At 33.0% G+C, this 21,846-nt stretch overlaps 1 protein-coding gene across 2 annotated transcripts in view; it reads right to left on the bottom strand.

The window, feature by feature from the left end:
* Positions 1-21,846, bottom strand: part of CNBD1 (cyclic nucleotide binding domain containing 1) — a 550,745-nt gene that overhangs the window by 42,645 nt on the left and 486,254 nt on the right. Inside the window, exon 11 of one of the 2 annotated variants that reach the window (XM_038000319.2) lies at positions 9,038-9,271. The exons of the other annotated variant lie outside the window; for it this stretch is intronic. Within the exon in view, the coding sequence (XP_037856247.2) occupies positions 9,264-9,271 (8 nt within the window). The 3' untranslated portion in view covers positions 9,038-9,263. Of the gene's footprint in view, positions 1-9,037; positions 9,272-21,846 lie in introns of those variants that run through there. 2 annotated transcript variants of the gene reach the window in all.

Below are 21,846 nucleotides of genomic sequence, written 5' to 3'. Positions count from 1 at the left end.
ATTACAAAAGAAAGAGGTTTATTGGACGTATGGTTCCACATGGCTGGGGAGGCCTCATAATCATGGCAGAAGGCAAGGAGGAGCAAGTCACATCTTACATGGACGGCAGCAGGCAAAGAGAGAGTTTGTGCAGAGAAACTCTCGTTTTTGAAAGCGTCAGATCTTGTGAGACCCATTCACTATCATGAGAACAGCATGGGAAAGACCCGACCCCATGATTCAGTCATCTCCCACTGGGTCCCTCCCACAACACAAGGGAATTATGGGAGCTAAAAAATGAGATTTGGGTGGGAACAAGAGACAGACTATATCGGATGATAATAACTTAATAATCAATTTGTGATAACAGCAAAATTAAAGCCATGACCACAATTGCATATATGTGGTTATTTTATCCTGCACTGAAAGATAATCTACCTGAATTCTGAATACTGTGAATTAAAAATATATACATTTCACTATATTTCTAGCACTCTCCAAGAAAGATATAATGTCTGTCTCTTGTCATGAACTATCTGGCATTAGTAGAGGTAAATTTAGTTTTGTGGCAAAGTTATATTTCATCAGTATTTCCCAGCACTTAGGCAAAACATGCTTGAATATCATGTCTTGCACTGATTTCACTCTTACAAAACAAATGATAATTTGTTTTATCAATATTGTCTTATTAGAGGACTGGCTCAAGATGATGGATGAAGCACACTAACTAGGAAAGTGGGTATTCTGAACAAGTGATGCAAACATTTCTAGTCATGGGAGGCTGTTCGTTTCTCCTAATAGTATAAATAATATTATCACTTGCCTAATTCCAGTGTAAATAAACTTTGCAGCTCTGAAAGAAATAGTGCATAAAATAACCCAAAATATATGGAAAATAAATAAATAAGGCAAGAGTGGCTCTAACGAATACAAAGCTGGCACTGTAAAATGAGCAACAGTCAAATCATCAAGAGTCTAGAGACAGACCAAAAATTGTATTTTAGAAGCTTGCATCTAAAACCAAAGGTTAAATAATAGATTTTAAAATACATAATATTTGGGAAATTAGTTATACATGATTTGTTGAAGGAGGGATTAATCCATGAATTATATGAAGAGAAGTTTCAGATGATTTAAATAACTACTTGAAAAAAAAGAAAACAAACTATAACACATTATAAAGAAAACCAAGAAGTCACAAAGAGGGAAGGGGAATGATAGCTCTAAATATTTTAAACGAGGGGGTGGTATTTGAAAATATTACAAAACAGACAATAGATGGACTGAAGAAATTATTTCCAATATATATAAAAGGAAAACTTTTAATACAACTGACATGATAAAATTAATATGAATTGATTAAAAAAGGACAAATAAATGAAAACAAATAGATAAGAGCTATAATAGGTCATAGTAGAATTGGAAATGAAAATATCAAATAAATATATGAGATATTCAACAATAATAAGAAAATGTAAATTAAAATGATATATAAACACAGATATAAAAGTCAATTCTTCTTATTTCTGCTAAATATCTATGCCATGGAAGACTTAACAATGAAGTAAGGAACACAGGCATACATGTTAAACACATGTTTAAGGAACCACCAGCAAAAGCAGCTAAGTTAGGCATGTATATTGCAGTAAAAGGAGGTAACATTTTAAGTGAGAATGATTTAAGGGCAATTCTATAGTCCTAAATAACAAATGATAAGGTGTTTGGGGAAAAGTTAATTGCTATAACTGCATAGATTGTTATATGAAACTATAGACAAACACCCACAAAGATCTGAAGAAGATTGTTGTATCTCATATGTCAAAATGGTCCTAAGGAAGGAATGAGATTGAGGAAAACACATTAAAGGGCTATATTCAAAGCTCCACAAATATTTCCTCTTCTATACATAGTCATTCATTAGATAGTGGTATCTTTATCTGTTGTATTAGTCATTTCTCATTCTGCTCATAAAGACATACCTGAGCCTGAGTAATTTATAAGAGAATGAGGCTTAATTGACTCACAGTTCTTCAGGGCTGGGGAGGCCCCAGGAAACTTACAATTATGGCAGAAGGGGAAGTAAACATGTCCTTCTTCACAAGGTGGCAGTAAGGAGAGGTGCTGAGCGAAGGAGGTGCAAAGTCCCTTATAAAACCATCAGATCCTGTGAGAACTCACTCACTATAATGAGGACAGTATGAAGGTAACCACCCCCATGATTCAATTATCTCTCACCAGGTCCCTCCCATGACACATGGGGATTAGGGGAACTATAATTCAAGATGAGATTTGGGTGGGGATACAACCAAACCATATCTTCTGTGTTGCATTAACCTCTATGAACTTCTAAAATGCATGGGAAATACTGTGTTCTTATGCCTATGATACCACCCCCTCTACTGCTTTTAGAGAGAATGATCATTAGCCTTCCTAATATTCTCAGAAGAGTTAACACAAAGTACCACTGTTTTAAAGATAGCAATACTTTTAATATTTTTATACTTCTATTATACTCAGAAATAACTTTATAAAACCTTTATTATAGCATTTTCTCATTACTTGGCACATATTAGAAAATGAATACATGTTTCTTAAATGAACATTTCAATATATTATATTACATATGGCATATTCCTCAAATATTGTTCCCTTTCCTCTTCTCCAGAACTTGTGTTCTAAAATCCAGAGTAGCAGCAAGACTATTATTTTCACTACTGGCAAAAAATATATACTGTGCCAATATCACAAGCATACAGGCAGCTATGTATCTGCATAACATTTCAATTCATCTATGATTACTCGTTTTTGCAACTTTAAAATATATAATGCAAAAGTTGTACTAATGAAAGTAGAGAGCAGAATGGTGCTCACCTAAGATTACTTATTATCATGTTAAAAGGACTCTATAGTCATATTTGCCTAGTTCAAAGCATATATTTAATTTTATGTTATTGTATTTTGAGTGAAAAAACATTAAGCAAAGTGCTTTTGAGCTGTCAATCTATGCTTAGCAGGCAAAGTGGGGACACAATGTTAAAACAGTATCATTTTTACTTTAATTCAATTACTTAATTTGGTGCTTTAGTGACTTTACTTAATGGAAATAATGTCTCACCTTGCTTTGCTTTATTTTGGTAGTAATAAAAATAACAGAGACTTTTCTTTGTCCAGAGTGAAAAATAGTGTAAAATACCCATTTTCTTTTAAAAACCAGCAGAAAAAGAGCCATAAAATTTAAAAATTTCTAAAACTTAACCAAACAGATGAGTTTAATTATCTTAAACTTAAAACAATTTGTTAAAAAATAAGAATTTATGTTTTCTTTTTATGTATGGATAATTGCCTTCTAACTAGAAAAATAAAACACAGGTATTTTGCAATCTTAACTATTCTGAAAACAAAACACACATCTATGAAGAAGGTAGATGTTTATCATTAAGGCATTGACTGTACAGTTAAAAGCAGATAAAAGAACAGTAATAATTGTGCTAACCTTTCTCACCACTTATTCTTTCATGTGGGGGCAGGGTTGTGTGTGGTATATTTGAGGAAGGCAGAGAGAGAGAATAAGGGTAGAATGCAAATCATGACAAACAAGATAAAAATAGAAAAGTGTCAGGGTAAGATGGTTTATGTTTGGGATTCAAATTTCTGAATTTAAATTGCGGATAGACCTGAATATATGTCAAGTTGAACTATCCTGCCTCTTTTTATTCCCCAGTCCCCTCATCTATACATGTATTATGATAAGAACTGAAGCCAATTACTTGATATTTAGCAATGTTTTGTATTGTCAGGAATCTTCTTATTTTATTTCACTAAGCAGTTTGTAATGCTTTAAGGTAATTCTGATTTTAAATAGTCCGTAGTATAGCGTGCTCATAAAATATTCAGTGTGGATGATTGTTACGCCCTATCAACAAATGGTAAAATATAGCCTGTGATCATGTCCATAAAAATAAGCATGTACCTTATAAATTATTGTCACTATTATTTTATTTTTAAACTAGAAGTTGATTGGACTCTCTTCTCCATTCAGACTGGTCATTTACGCAAGTAAGTGTATTACATATTGTGCTCCCGGTATACTGGCCTTTGGATAGTGTTTTTTTTATTCACTATTTTCTAAATAGCCAATGTGCAATTCAGTCTTTTCACTAATATTCACATTTGTTTTCTCCAATTTTGATTATCTGTCTCTCTTCCACTAATGTATTCAAATCTGCTCTGTTTTGAAGCCTAGAAGAAGTCTCATTTCATAAACATTCTCTGACTGTGCCTGTTCAAGGTGGTTTTCTCTCTCTCTTCTCAGGCATAGTTCTCAAAATTTTAACCACTCATCTTGACATTTAACTTTCACTAGTCTATTGCACATCCCATATTGGTCCCTTAGTACTTTTATATTTCTGTCACTTGGTTGTCACTGACTTTTTTTGTGCAAGCCAGACTATTATTCTGTCCAAACCACAATTTCTTTGGGGAAATTAACCATGGTTTATAGTTGTTTTGCAAATCCCAAAGCCTACTCCTGATTACGGAGTAGGTGCTTTATAAAAAAAGTATACTCATGTTGAATAAAATACAATGACTAATAATAATTTAGGGCATATATCTACTTTCAAATCCTGATCTTTATTTCTCTAGTAAGGAATTAAGATGACTTGGTCACATCTTATCTAATTGGCAGCACAGATGGACTGTTTCTGGAGGAAGAATATTACCAAAAGAGCAAGAAACATTACCTAGTCACAGTATGACCTATGTTTGAGTCCAGTCAGAGCAAATTATTTCTCTCGCTTTCTCCTAAATAGGGGACTGTTGTCTCCCTGCTTACTGGAACATCCACTTGGTAATATTCTACTCTCTGTAGAGCTAACATGCCTAAAAATAATCTCTTGATCCTAGTCACAAATTATTCCACTTTCAATTTTTTAGATTCCAGTAAATGACATGCTCATATTTATAACTCCTCTGTCCTAAGCCTTAGGAGTCATCACACAGTCCTAACATCAAAAACCTCTAAATAAATCTTCAAAATGTTAAGTAGAACCACTTGAAATTCTCTTTTTATAAATAAAAAATAGTTAAATGCTAGCCATGTCATGGTTTACCCTGATGCATCTAGAATCAGACTTCTCATCACCTTCAATATTCCCAAGATAGTCCCAGACATCATCATCTCTTAGAAAAAATATTAACTGCTTTATTGGGATATAATTCACGTACAATACTGTTTACCCATTTGGAAGTGAACAATTTATTGTTTTTCATTATATTCACAGAGTTGGGCAATCATCACTGGAATCTAATTTGGAATGTTTTTGTCACCCCCAAAAGAAACACATACAATTTACTGGTCACTCTTCATTCCTCTCCACCCTCTTCCTCATGCCTAGCAACCACTAATCTACTTTCTGCTACAGATTTGCCTATTCTGTGCATTTCATATCAATGAAATCATACAATATGTGATCTTTTGTTTCTAGCTTCTTTCACTTAGCAAAAAGTTTTCAAGGTTCATCTAGGTTATTTCATGTATCAGAACTTCATTCCTTTTTATTGCTGAATATTCAAGAATATGTATATACCATTTTAATTTATCCCTTCATTGGTTAATGAACTTTTTCGTTGTTTCTGCCTTTTGGCTATTATGAATAATGCTCGTACAAACTTTAATTCATGTACAAGATTTTGCATGTACATATATTTTCATTTCTCTTGGATATAGACCTAGGAGTAGACATGCTCAGTAATATAGTAAATATATGTTGACTTATTGGGAAACTGCCACGTTGTTTTCAAAGTGGCTGTACCACTTCACATTTCCATAAGCTATGTATGAGAGCACCATTTTTTTCACATCTTTGACAACACTTATTATTGTCTATATTTTATATTTTTTTCACCATAGCAGGTATGAAGTCTTATCTCACTGCTGTTCTGATTTTCATCTTCCTAATAACTAGTGATAGTGAGTACCTTTTTCTGTGCTTATCAGCCATTCTTCTTTGGAGAAAGGCCTATTCCAGTCCTTCATTAATTTTTAATTACACGGTTGTGTTTCTTTTTACATGCTGGGTATAAAGTCTTTGTCAAAGAAATTATCTGCAATTTTCTTACATTCTGTGGATTCACATCACTTTCTTGACAGTGACATTTGTAGCACAAAAGTTTTTTATTTTTATGGAGGCCAAATTATTTTATTTCGTTTCATTTTTTGGTTGGGCTTTTCTGTCTGAAAAGGGTTTGCTTCACCCAAGGTCACGAAGATTTACTTCTAAATTTTCTTCTAAGAGTTGTACAGTTTTAGTTCTTACAATTAAGTCTATAATCTCTATGACCCATTTCGAGTTAATTTTTGTGCAAAGTGTGGATCCAACTTCAGTCTTCCATTATCCCATTATCTCAGCATCATTTGTTGAAAAGATTATTCTTTCCCCCATTGAATTATCTCAGCAACATGTCAAAAAAAAAATCAACTAGCCATAAAAATAAAGTTTTACTTCTGGACATTCAATTATATTCCATTGTTACATATGTCTACCCTTTTTTTGCCAATACCATACAGCTTTGTAGTAAGTTTTGAAATTGGGAAGTGTAGGTCTGTCTGCTTTGTTTTCTTTCAAGATTATTCTGGCAACTTTGAAACTCTTGTGTTTCCATACGAATTTTAGGATTAGCCTGTGGCTTTCTGAAAATAATCAAGCTGGGGTTTTTATAGGGACTGCATTGAATCTGTGAGTCAATTTGGGATCTGCCATCATTATCTTTTACATGGACTTTTTAATGCCCTCCCAAATGATCTCACTTCAGTCCTTGTCCCCCTAATCTCTTTTGCACATCGAACCCAAGTGATTATTTGAAAACTTAAGTCAGATCATCTCATCATCTCACTCCTCTGCTTACAAATCTCCAATGCCTTTGTGTTTCATTCAGAATTAAATCTAAAGTCCTTACCAAGGTTCTATGGTCTCACATTTACTTTTCCCCTGCTACTACTCTGATTCCATCTTTTACAAAGTCCCCTTTCACTCACTCATTTCAACTACACCTAACTTATCATCAATCATCCCATGCATGATCCACTTCAGATAATGTTATACTCTCTTTGTTCACTCTACCTGTATTGTTCTATCTATAGACCTTTCACTTCCTTCAGGTCTCAGGTATAATGTCATATTATTGGGCCCATGATCTTATACCTAGAGGCATACCCATTTGATAGTCCTTAGTAAGTGGAAAAAACCATACATTTACGTAATACCTACCATGTGTCTGATACAATGTTAGGTACTCTAAAAGTGTTTGTTAATCTTTCAGAGATAATTAAGGCTTTATGCAGTTTAATTTTTCTGGCATTCCTACATGGAGGAAATATAGAGTGAACATTCAAACTGAGATCTGCCTTGATCCCCTAATTTAAAAGATCATTTCTCCATCAACTTTAATTTCTGATCTTTTTCTTCACAGCACTTACCACTGCCTAATGTATCATATATACCATATAATATTATATATATTTTCTAAGTATAATCTTCTCCCAATATAATGTAAGTTTCATGAAAACAAGAATTTGGTTATGTTCAGTATTTTATTCTCAGTTCTTAGAAGAGTGCCTGTCACATATGAAATATTCAATAAATGTCTGTTGAAAGATTAAGCATATATCTTAAAATATCTAATGGCTACAGAGAAAATGGCCAAATTTAGCCAAATTATCCATTAGATAATGGTACATGCAAATAACACATAATTAAAACTTTTCTTGTCCTTTTATGTTCAATATTTCATATTATTCAATCAGTATGTGTACTATAAAGGACATGCCAAATGATTTTGAAGGCAGACTAACATAACTCATTCTTAATTGAATGACCCTTTTTAAAATCTTACTTTCAACAAGTCAAAAATACTAATGTCTTGTAATCATTACCAGTCCTGGCAAGCAATAAAATTTAGATAGCCATGATCTAAAATCAGATAATCACTGACATCTTATAAATAGCATTTTAAACTAAAAAGCCAAAAAGGATTTAACTTGTTCACAATTCTATTTTTAACTCTGAGTGATGTGGAACGTGCCGCTGGACAAGTCATTTATCTTTTCTAATCTTAGGCTGTGTTTCCTTAAAACAAAGCTAATACAACTTGGTGCTATGTATAGTTTCTTGTGCATTTGGCAGTGTTGGGAAAGGTGACATAATTCTAAACACGGGTTCATTTTTTACTTGAGAATTGCCACTCCAATGAAAACAATTCCTGTGGGGGAAAGCTTTCAATGCTAGTAGAAAGAAACACATTAATAGTGTAAGAATGAAAACTAACAGATATGTAAATGCACAGGCAGCAGTATGTTAAAGTGGACATGATTGGAAAGCAGACAGACCTCAGTTTTAACGTTGACTCTATATTTCCTTCGTGTGGGAATGATAGAAAAATTAAACTGCATAAAGCCTTAGTTCTTTACCTGTAAAATAATAACAAACATTTTTAGAGCACCTAATACTGTGTCAGACACATGGTAGGTATTGAATAAATGTATGTTTTTTCCCCTTACTAAGGACTATCAAATGGGCATGGCAACAGGTATAAGATCATGGGTCTAACGAAAAGATATGCTGAAACTATGTTACAATATGAAGCATGTGTTATAAATTCTGAAATTAGTAACATTTCCATTGTTATTTTTTAAATTAACCGATATTCTCCATAATATAATTACATCAAGGAAATGAAGACTTTATTACAAAATGGAATATTTTGAAAGATGAAAAAAGCACAAGGTCTTTGAAGGTCTCAAATAAATTTAGAACCAAGACAGCTATTCAATATCTTTTTGCCCCTTACATATTCTTTATAGATTATTTTTAAATCCCAAAGACATATGTGGTCCTCAATCCAAACCCTGACAATCAAAAATGACAAACTGAGGAGTATGTTTCCATCCTTTTGTCCATGGTCATATAAACATTTACATATAACTTTTAATTTTTTGTTTACAACTACTTTATATATGTATGGAAACACTTGGGAAAAAACCTTCGTATCAACAGAGGTGAATCTAACAATGATAACTATATTTTAGTATCCAAACCAAGAAAGACTGCTAATAAAAATTGTGTTTGAAAGGAAATTCTAAACTGGGACTTTCCCAGGGAATCCAGGATATGTAGTCACAATAGACCAAACTCATTGCTGGTAGTTTGATAGCTTTCCAGAATGCAATTATTCCATTACTTAGTCAATATTTTCTTAACTGATGTTCACTGAGGTTGTTTCTAGATCTAGGCCACTTCAAAAGGCAAACAAAAGAAGTTATGAAATAAATACTCATTTTTTGGTAATTATTTTCCTACAGAATAGAACCCTAAAATTACATTGCTGAATCAGAGGGGTTATGCTTTAAAATAAAAAAATAATATTGTCAGAGCTTATTCTAGAAAGAATGTAACACTTTACAACCCCTCTAATGACATGTAAGAGTGATCATTTGTCCACAAGGAAAATCCTATAATTACATGGATTGATTTGATCTTTTCTTCTAATCAAATTATGTTTTTTGTAGTAATATTATGTTTCTTGCTGATATTTTAAATTGGTAATTATTTTTTCTAAATTGTTGGTATTCATTGTTTCATATGAATGCAAAATCATCTTACCTATTTTGTGTCTAACCAGTTAGCTGGAAGTCCATAGGAAGTGCCAAAATGCTGAACAGAGCTGTATTAAATTCCACAAACATTTTGGAAAAGGTGATATTTTTTTAATCAAAGGATAAATTATATGTCTATATTTATTTGTTTTATATTATTTAATACAATTTTTATAGTTGTTTTAATATAGACTGACTGTGGTTGAGTCACTCTTTTACTTATTTTTTAAAATGTTATATTATCATGATAAGAACACTTAACATGAGATATACCCTCAACACAAATTTTTAAGTACACAATATTGATGACTATAGGTAGAATGTTGTACAGCAGATCTATAGAACTTATTCATCTTGTATAACTGAAACTTTATGCCCATGGATTAGTAGGTTCCCATTTCCCATGCCTCAACCCCTTGTAACCACCATTCCACTTTTGAATTCTATAAATTTGACCATTTTAGATACCTCGTATGAGTGGTCAGGTTTGGGTATTCTGTGACAGGCTTATTTCACGTAGCATAATGTTCTAAGGCTCATCTATCCTATTACACATTGCAGAATTTCCTTTTTAAGGCTGAATAGCATTCCATTTTATGTACATATTTTATTTATCTATAAATAATTTCCCAGATATTAGCTATTATGCATAATGCTGCAATTAACATGGTACTGCTAATATCTCTTTGAGATCCCAATTTAAATTCCTGTAGAAAATATCTAGAAGTGGGACGCTAGATCAAATGGTCTACTGTTAATTGTTTAAGGGACATCCATACTGTTTTCCATAGTGGCTACACCAATTTGTGCTCCCAACAACAGGGTGCAAAAAGTCCAGTTTCTCCATATCCTTGTCAACACTTTTCTTTTGTGTTTTTAAAATATAAGCAATGCTAATAGGCATGAGGTAATATTTCATTGTGGCTTTGATTTGCATTTTCCTGATGATTAGTGGCATTGGACATTTTAAAAATACACGTGTTGGCCATTTGTATGTCTTTTTTTAGAGAAAGGTATATTCAAGTCTTTATCCTATTTTTAAATTGGGCTATTATTTTTAGCTATTGAATTGGAATATTGTCTTATATATTTTGGAGATTAACCCTTTATCAGATGCACAGTTTCCAATATTTTCTCCCATTCTATAGGTTGCCTTTGCACTGGTGATTGGTTCCTTTGCTGTGCAAACGTTTTCTAGTTTGATGTAGTCCCACTGGTTTATTTTGTTTTTGTTGCCTGTGCTTTTGGTATCATATCCATGAAGTCATTGCCAAGACAAATGTGAAAATATTTTTCCGTATGTATTCTTCTAAGAGTTTTACATTACAATTCTTACATTTATGTCTTTAGTCCATTTTTAATAATTGATTATTAAATACAGTGCAAGATAAGGGTCCAATTTTATTCTTGAATGTGCATATCCAATTTTTCAATGCTATTTTTGTAGAGATTAAATTAGTAAAACAACTCCATCTACAACAGCACTAAAAATAAAAATAAAATAAAATACTTAGAATAAACATAGCTAAGAAGGTAAAAGACTTGTTTACTGAAAACTACAAAACACCAAATAAAGAAATTAAAGAACACAAACAAATGCAAAGACATCTCGTGTTCACAGATTGGAAGATAATATTATAAAAATGTCCCTATTACCCAGTGAGACCTACAGAGTCAATAAAATTTCTATTAAAATCCTAAAGTTTTTTTTTCAGAAATAGACAAAACAATTTTATATTTCATATGGAACCATAAAATATTACAAATAACCAAATCAATCTGGAGAAAGAAGGATGAAATTGGAAACATCATACCACCTGCTTTCAAAATACCTTACAAAGCTACAGTAATCAAAACAGTATGGTATTGCATAAAGGCAATCATATAGACTAATAGAACACAATATAAAATACAGAAATAAATCCATGCATATATGATCAACTGATATTCAACAAAGGTGCCATGAACACTCTTATTTTCAACTATTATCATTTCCATTTCTAACTGTATATACTATTTCTACATACATTTCTAACTGTAATTAGATATACATTTCCAACTGTAATACTATTTAGCTAAAGAAGCTATTACATTTTGCATTTCTATCTTGACATTTGACATTTTAATATTAAAATATTAGTACATTATTAAATTAATCATTTAGCTAGTAATAAATATTCTTGTTTGTGTACGTAATTATAATAAGCAAATACAGATATTTGGTTCCTTTTTCTAAGTTTATCCTTACTAGTTTATATTATTGTCTTGCATTATCTAAAATCTCCCAAGTGGTACCAGTGGATGAGGTCAGACATTTTTGTCCTAATCTAGATTTTACCACTTAGTAGATGTTTCTAATTTGTTTCTGGTAAATCATTTGGTCACATTTAAGTATTTTTTGTGTATTTTCCTTTTACTCAGAATTTTTCTGAGGATTTGCTACTAAGCTCTAGATAATGTATCACACCTGTGTTTCTATAATTCTACTTCACCTCCCTTATTTTGTTTTTTAGAAAATTATTTCATTCTTTATATATAAAACAGATTCAATCAATGTAATTTTACAAATATTATAAATGTGCTACTTTAAAAAAACTTTGTTGGTATTCTGACAGTGCAATAATGTTTCATTATTAATTTAATTTGCACTTTTATGACCATTATATTATTTACTAATGTTTCTCTTTTATTTTTTCATCAAAAATGAATGCAATTCTCTAGTCATCAAGATCTATTTCTCATGGATATTTTATGTAAATTAAACATACAAATATCAACACTTAGTATTGCATATGAGCCAGAATAGTTGGGTTACAAGATGTGCTCTAATAGTGGTTAGACATGTGTCCTCAAGTAAATTATTTCTTCTTTCTAAGGTTCTGATTTTTAATCTATAAAATAAGAAGCTTGAGTAAGAGCATGGGATTTGGACAGAATTGGGTCTGAATTCTGGCTCCGACACTTACAAATTTCTATGTATTTGTGCAAGTTACTTATGCTTTATAAGCTTTTGTTGCCTTACCTATAAAATGGGTTTAATAAACTTAACTAAAATTTTCATTAGGATGAAATGAAATGATGCAGAAAAACACTTTAATATAGTAAATAATCGCTGCTTTAGCTATTAAATTAAGGTAAAGATTTCTATGAAAGTACCCAAATATAGAACTCTATGAATACATATGTCCAAATGTGTTCCAAGCATGTTACTATGTGGTTTCACATCTGTCAGGATATTTTTAGAAGATAATTATCTTTAGGCCAGTTTTTACTGTCCAAAAAGTTAGTATGTGTCATGGGCTGAATGATTATGTCCCTCAAAAATTCATAGGTTGAAATCCTAGCCTCCAATGTGACGGTATTAGTAGGTTTCTTTTGGCAAGTAATTAGATGCTGAAGGTCGAGCTCTCACAAATTAGTACCTTTATAAGAGCTTGCTCTCTATTCTCAGCCATGTGAGAATACAAGGAGAAGACAGCTATTTTTGCAAACCAGGGATGTACCCTCACTAGACACCAGATCAGCCAGGGACTTGATCTTGGACTTCTTACCCTCCAAAACTATGGGAAAATAAACGTTTGTTGTTTAAGCCACACAGCCCATGGTAATGCACTGAAGCAGTGTGAACTGAGAGCTCATCTAAACTATATTTCCTTTATAGTCACAATCTACAGTAAGTGATAGAACACGCTGCTGAATCTTTGAACTAAAAAATTCATCTCTGCTTTTATTTGATGTTATAATCCTTCATATTGCATAATTTTTAAATTTGCTAATCAACATAATTAAATATTAGCCTATTAAATTTTTATCACAGAAAGTACAATTCTTCCTGCAAGAAATCTATTTCTCTTTTATCAACATAGTCTGAGTAAATCCAAGGCCTGAAAAAATACAGACATGGGATCTTGAATATATTTTCCAAAAGCATATCAGGAAAGTATTTAGTGACAGAATTCAGTGTTCCTTTGCAAAAGAAATTGAAAACTTCAACTCAAATTTAACTTCTCATATAATGTAACTATAAGTAATTTTTGAGGATTTCATTTATGCAGACATTTAAAAAATAATAGATGAAAGTTTTGTCTTGCAAGACATAAGGAATTTCATTTATTTCTTTGAAGCTTTGGAATGGTTTCTATACCAATATTCCAATCTAATAACTTTGATTCAGTTCCTACGATAGCCTAAAAAAATAGAATCTGTGTGATACCTAAACTAGATATAAAAACTTATAAGGAATGCTATGCTTTTGGAAAAGATGGTCATTGTAAACTTTCTCAGTAAATTAACTGATACATTTATCTACAGATATTTCTAAGCCTTGTTCTATTAACTCTTGGTGGGCATTTATCTAATATAGTTTACAAAAGTTAATTTTGATTATCGGTTTGTCTAACTTTTTGCTTTATCTTTGAAATGTGCTAAATTCTACTTACCTCCCTCTGTGTTAACAGACAGCACACAGCTTACCCTATGACATTTGTTAAGTTCCTGGAAATTTGTAACTAAACTATCAGCTGTTTTTAAAAACAACGTTGTCAGAGGATTGTGAAAGTGCATTAATTAAAAAACTAAGAGCTGAATTCATGTACATATGTCCTTATAATACTATTCAAAAACCATATTAAAACTTAGATGCAATAGTGTATACCTTCTTTATGCACATATATTTTCATTTCTAAATGTACTGTATAATTATTTTTGAGTGGAAGATTTCTAAATGTTAAGAACAAAAGAATAATCACAAAAAGCATATTTATTTTATGTTCTAATCCAGAAATCATTACTTTTTTGAGAACTCCTCAGAAAACCTTGAGTTTGTGCCAGTTGTATGACTCAGTGTAGCACTTGGTAGTTGCTATAACAAACTAAAATCTTGGTTGCTTAATTCAACAAATGTTTATTTGTCACTTACACAAAGTCCAATACAGATGTTTCTAGCTAAGCTATTTTTCTGAGCAATTCAATCCAAGAAAAGAATTCCAAGGTCTAGGTTGTCATCATCATATGATTCTGCTATTTTGGAGTACTTCACTTCCAGACAGTGAGTGAGATCATAGAAAAATCATATATTTCATGGCCAGGCAATAATATGTTCCCTCTATTCTGTTAACCAGAGCCAGTTACATGGCTCCAACCTAACTGCAAGAGAGGCTGGGAAGTTTAACGTGCCTCTGTACTGATGAAGACAAAAGTGGGAGTTGTTCAGTCCCTAATCTTTTCCATACAAGGTGTACCAGTCTAGAACCTTTTTGAGTATGTAAAGATTGGCAATGAAAATGAAAATCCTCAGTAATAGTTTGTTATACTAAAGTTGTCCTTATTAGTATCTTGGTTTAAGGAACTGTATCTTAAATGTGGTATTTTTTATCATTTGTGCATAACTCTGTGAATTTTATCAAATTTCTTAGGCAACGCATTTTATTTTATTACAGCCATCCTAAAAATTGAGTAAAAATCAAAATTTAGCAATCCACCAGGATTTGATATCAGAAATACCCAAGAAAAACACTATTGCACAGTAACAGACAGATGAAGTGCACAGTAAATATTCACCGTTATGATTATATTCCAGTGGTTATGCTTCATATTGGAAATAGCTGTCATGTACATGTTGACGGGGCACATTATTGCCTACATTCTGATTTTCTTTTTTTATGAATTATTTTGTAAGGAATTTTTTAGGGGATTAGTTTTGGCAAATAATATAATCAACCAAAAGAGAGAAATGTATATACTATAAAAGCCTAGTTGGAATTACCAGTAGCTGCAACACTGAATTCATCAGATGCAAACTGTTGTAGTTTCTAACAATTAAGCAACGTTTTGCAATACAAATATGAAAATTCATCAGGAAATATGTGATAACAAGTTTATAAAATTACATTTGTACAGGCATAGATTTGGGTTCTATCTAAAAATATTGAAGTTTAAGGTTTACACAGAAAGTTGGCCTGAAATTTTATATAAACTTATCCTAAAAATACACATTTTTTTTTAATATAACATTTGGTTGTTTTGAACTTGATATCTGACTAATATTGTTTGCTAAACCAGTTAGGCTTTCTGGCCTGAATTGGCAATTTCCTATAAGCTAACATTTATTGTAATTTTCTTTCATCTACAGATAATTAGAATTTTGGAGCATACAAAGTATTTGCTAAGTGAAATATAGCTGTCATCTAAAGTCCTTGCTGAAAAACCAATTACATTTAAGGCATCATAATTACAAGAGTGTAAAATCAAAATCTGTGAATGTTAAGAATTAAAACCGAACTAATTATTGGTCTCAAAATGTTTTATGTTTAGGTAAGTGAGAGATGCATCAAGGGCTTGTGATAATGCCTTAAAAAAATTCTGCCTAGCAGCACTCCAAAACATGTTACTTGCAGTTAGGGTCAACAATACATTTCGATGTTGCCTAAGTGATCAGTGGCATCACCATTAAACTAATACCTCTATAATTCTGGGTCAGTTGAAGTATCATTGGTCATTAATCATCATTTTCAGAAAAGTCCACTTTTCAACAACATTTGCTTTTTTTCTTGAGAGAAAAATATGAGCCAATAATTAAACCCACAACTTCCAATTTAAAAATATGTAAGCTCAGCTTTTATTTATTACTGGAAGAATTCATCCATCCGAATACTTGATACAGTCATAATTTTTAAAAGTACACATAAAGTATGTAGAATAAAAAGTTATAATCTAACTACCGTAATAAACAATATCATTTAAGTATTAATTAAAACTAATTAAAGTAACAGAAATGTAAGGTAGGCATAAAAAGGAAGAAAATAATCACATGAGTTTACTCAGGTAAAGGAAACTACCACAGTTATATGCAAAGTTGACATTGCTCATCCTGGGACCCAAAGAAAGTGGAAAATACCATGGCTTATACCATCTATAAAAAGGAAACATAATTTACATACAGAAATAAATTTGTTCTAGATATCTAGTGAAAATTTGCCATATATGAGGTGATTGAACCTAAATTATTAACAACTTTGCCGCATAAAAGTTTGAGAATTTTAATAATCATTGATAGGTAAGAGCATCAGAAAAAAGGTCACTTATTTGTGGACAAATAAAGTACTATGTAACAAAAAAGCTATTACTAGATTGACTGATTTTCAATGTCATCATTGTTTATAATAGCATAGATTCTTTTCTACCTATCATAATCTTCTAAGAACTCAATCTTGAAGACAGTGTTTATGGTGACTCTAAAACAGAAAATCAACCCAGAGTTTCTGGAGAAATTTGGAAATCAGTGGATTGTGAACAAATATTATAAAGTATTTACTATTTATCAAGTGAGGAACCAGAAATAATGATAGAAAACTAGCAGTTGATGGGAAACATCAGCGTATAGATTTAAGAACCTCAGAAAAACGACAAGTAGGATAAACTAAAAGATATCTACAACAGGACCTATCACAAATTGTCAAAAAACAAAAACAAAATCTTGAAAGCAGCACTAGAAAAGTGACAAATCATCCACAAATGATACTCAATGGTATTAACAGCAATTTCCCATTAGAAACTCTAGTGGCCAGAAGGAGGAGGAATAACATGCTCAAAGTGCTGAAAGAAAAAGACTATCAGCCAAGAATTCTAAATCTAACAAAACTAATCTTCAAACATGAAAAAGAAATAAAGAAGTTTCCAGATAAATAAAGACTGAGAGAATTTGTCACCTGCAGAGTTGCTGTACGAGAAATAAGATCTTCAGACTGAAAAAGAAGGACAGTATGTGGTAATTCAGTTCCACGTGAAAAATAAAGAGCATGAGCAGAGGTAATTACATAGGTAAGTATAAAACACAGTATAACTATATATTGTAACTCTTTTCAATCTCAAGAAAGAACATAGGTGACTAAAACAGCATGTGGGGAATGGTAGAATTGACCTAGGAAACCAAATGTTACACTTGAGTTCAAGGATTCTTAGCTATATCAATGTAATGAATCCTAGTCAAAGAAAAATATGGTTCCTTCCTAAATACATGTGAACATTGAAGGCCATTATTAAATATTATTTAGCAAAAAATCTAGCCAAAATTTATACAATTATGGCTAAAATATATGGAATAAAATAACTACCTGAGGATAATGGATTAGAAAGATGACTGAGTTATCAGCTAAACTGTTAGTAAAGTATAGCTATCGTAATATGGATCCTGGAGACAGAGTGTTAGGGTTTGATTCCCGGTTGCAACTCTTAATAGTTCTGTAATATTAAGCAAGTCATGAGAAGGAAAAGAGGGAGGGGAGGGAAGCCGAATCTGTCATTTGGAAGCTGGCCTGGCATGTTCAGTTGGCCACATAATTCTCCTATGGCAGATTTGCACAGAATGTAACCCTCCGATATGTTGTCCATAAGCATAAAATGAGACAAGCAAGTCATTTCATAATTTTGTCTAAGCACAGACAAAAGCAAGGTCAGCTTGACACCTACAAAAATACCAAATATCCATCTTTTGGCTAATATAAAGAGGTTCTCTCTCTCTCTCTCTCTCTCTCTCTCTCTCTCTCTCTCTCTCTCTCTTCTCTCTCTGTCTCTGTCTCCCTCTCTTTTTGAGATAGGTTTATGTTCTGTCACCCAGGCTGGAGTGAAGTGGCTGAATCATAGCTCAGTGCAGCCTCAAACTCCTGGTTCAAGGGATCCTCCTGCCTTAGTCCACCAAATAGCTGGGACTGCAGGTGTGAGGCAACATGCCCAGCTAACTTTTTACTATTTTTTGTAGAGACAGGGTTTCACTATGTTGCCCAGTCTGTTCTCCATCTCCTGGCCTCAAACAATTCTCTCACCTCAGCCTCCTAAAATGTTGGAATTACAGGTATGAGCTGCCATACCCAATCTACTTCTTTATTAATTACATACTTATCTTTACTCTAGTCTGCCCTTCCAAAACTTAAGATTTATTGAGATATATTCCTTTTTGACAGCATTCAATCAAGAAAAAATTTCTACTTTCTCAGACTACTCCCCAAGTCACCCAAGTAAAACCCAAATTCTATAACATGTTCTTGTTTTTTTTTTTTTTTTTTTTAGATGGAGTCTCGCTCTGTCACCCAGGCTGGAGTCCAATGGTGTAATCTAGGCTCACTGCAACCTCTGCCTCCTGGGTTCAGGTGATTCTCCTGCCTCAGCCTCCTGAGTAGCTGGGACTACAGGTGCATGCCACCATGCCCAGCTAATTTTTGTCTTTTTAGTTGAGATGGGGTTTCACCATGTTGGCCATCAAACTCCTGACCTCATGATCTGCCTGCCTCTGCCTCCCAAAGTGCAGGGTTATAGGTGTGAGCCACCACGTCCGGCCAACATATTCTTTTAAAAATGTCCTTTTGCTGAGACAATCTATGGTTCCCCATAGTGTATGTTGTCTCTCATCCCAGTGAGTAACAAACCCAATTCAGTCAACCACAGAAGTATCCCTCATGACCTTTGGATAGACAGCATTGATATCACTTAACCTTTCTATACTTTATTCTCCTGATCTACAACATAGGGCCATTAAATGCACATTTCTCAATGGGTTGTTGTGAACATTTGATTAGATAAAATATATAAAGTATGTAGAAAAATGTGTGGAACACAGTGAATACTCCAAGGTAATTAAAAAGTGGGAGAATCAGCTCAGAATCCAAGGGAGTACATCTCATAACAAGGTACCAATGTTTTTTAATAGATGTGGAGAAGCAGAAATGCACATTGAAGGTATAAAAATGTTGAGAATAGAGATTAATAGAAGATTTTTGAAGCAGATTTCTCTGAAGAGTCTGTTCTAAGCCTCACTATCTGCAAGGGGATATAATGAGAAATCTCTTCATCACCTCAACTGAAAGAGGGGATCTTCAAAAAGCCCACCTGAAGAGCTTTATATACATTCTGAGAAGTTAAAAACCACGGTAGAGTACACTATTGTCTGACTAGACCTTGTAAAGGTAAGAGACAAGCTAGTTAACAGTTGACAAACAAGCTACATAAGTGGCTGCCCAGAAATTGGACTGTCCTCTCAAAGTTTGTAAGGACGAAGAATATAGGGGTGTCTTCCTATGTAGACTTTCCGATGTAGGCCACATATAATCTCATGTGTAAAAGACAGCCAGGATAAAGTCCCACTGGTATTATATTAGTGAGAGAGGAGGCTGAGAGTGAAGTACCCTCAGCAGAGGAAATCTGAAATTATCTCTGGATTCCCAGGGAGGAAAATGTACTACCTTATTAAGGAATTACAGGCGAATATTCCCCAACATTAAGGGATATCCAAAACTCTTTGAAGGTGCTCACTAAAAAGGCTTAGCTTGAAACAACTGTTAAACACATAGTGAAAAAACAGTTTATAACAGTAACGATTGAGAACATTTTCCCTTCCTTTCTTATTTGTTTGCCATCCTCTTCTCCCCAGTATCTCATGCTGCCTCATAGCAGAGAAATCAGAAATCAGAACCATAAATAGAAAGGCAGTGGAAAGCAGAGATACCTGTCATGCTCTCCGTACCCACTGCTGACCTCCAGCACTATGGTAGCAGAGTTCTAAAGTGGCCCCCATGACCTTCAGCCCATGGTGTTATTCTTGTGATTATGTTATATTATACAGTACAGGGATTTTGCAGATGCAATTAAGGATTCTAACCAGTTAACCTTACAATGGGCAGGTTATCTGGGTGGGCCTAGCCCAATCACATGAATTCCTTAAACACAAAGAGTTTTCTTCAGCTGGCAGGGAAGAGAAAGATTCAAAATGAGAGAGAAGGTCAACAGAAGGAATTCTTCATTGCTGAGATGGAGAGGGCCAGATGGATGAAGCAGCCTCTGATGGCTGAGAGTGACCCTCAAGTAACAACCAGCAAGAAAACAGAGATTTCAGTTCTGCAGCTGCAAGGAAATGAAATCTACCAATTTGAACGGACTTGGAGGTGAACTCTTCTCCACAGCCCTAAAATTAGATCACAGCTTGGCCAACACTTTGATTTTAGCCATGTGAAACTCTAAGAATAGAACCCAGTTGAACCAGCCCAGACATCTGACCTACAAAACTGTGAGATGATAAATGAGTATTGTTTAAAGCTGCTAAATTTATGGTAATTTGTTATGTAGCAAAAGGAAATTAATACACACATATAGCTGGCCTATCAACCTACAATGAAGTCTGGATACTGGCTTCCTACCAGGCTAGATTTATTATTATCCCAACTGAGAATATTTGGCAACTAAAAATGATTTATAGGGCATTTTATGACTTAATAGTGATCATAAAATCATTACATTGAGTTTTCAAAGGGCAGGAAAAGAACTTCTCCAACTGAACAAATAATAAAGAATGTGGGAGACATTATAAAATTCCTTTGTAAATGCTTCCTGTGAGTTGTAATTGTTCAGTAAACCAGTTATTTATTGGAAATCTAATAATTGCTTCTGGTTATATTTTAATAGAGGCATGCACAAACCCATATTAATGTTAATTTAAAAATCTACGACAGGAAAACAAAGTTACTATATTGAAATTTTTAATCTAAATACATCAAAATTGTGTGAGATTATTGTTACCAATAAAAAATAAACCTACTTACAAGTGGACCTTATTGTTAGACATGGCATGGCAATATAAACATAGAACCTTTGAATCAATGAATATAAAATTCACAAAGGATCACATTTTACAGTGGAACAAGTGGTTTCAAGTATAGCAAATCTGAAAATGAAAACATGATATTCAACATTTTACTGATTTTTTTATGGACTAAAATCAACCCTGCCATCTACAAGTTAAAATGGTTTAACTACACATCTGACAAAGGTCTAATACCTAGAATCTATAAGTAACTTAAACAAATGTACAAGCAAAAAACAAACACCACCATTAAAAACTGAGCAAAAGACATAAACAGACACTTTAACATACACACGGTCAACAAGCATACGATAAAAAGTACAATATCACTAATAATTAGAGAAAAGAAAATCAAAACCTCAATAAGATGTCATCTCACACCAGTCAGAATAGCCATTTTGACTGAATTACTAAAAAGTAAAAAAATAACAGATGCTGGTGAGGTTGTGGAGAAAAAGGAACACTTATACACCATTGGTACGAGTATAAATTAGGTTCAACCATTATAGAAAGCAGTGTGGCAATTCCTCAAAGACTTAAAACAAGAACTACCATTTGATCCAGCAATCTCACCACTGGGTATATACCG

Source organism: Chlorocebus sabaeus, chromosome 8 (genome assembly GCF_047675955.1).
Source record: "Chlorocebus sabaeus isolate Y175 chromosome 8, mChlSab1.0.hap1, whole genome shotgun sequence".
Lineage (NCBI taxonomy): Eukaryota > Metazoa > Chordata > Mammalia > Primates > Cercopithecidae > Chlorocebus > Chlorocebus sabaeus.
The sequence above is the reverse complement of the archived record's forward strand: the minus strand, read 5'-3'. Positions and strand labels throughout refer to the sequence as shown.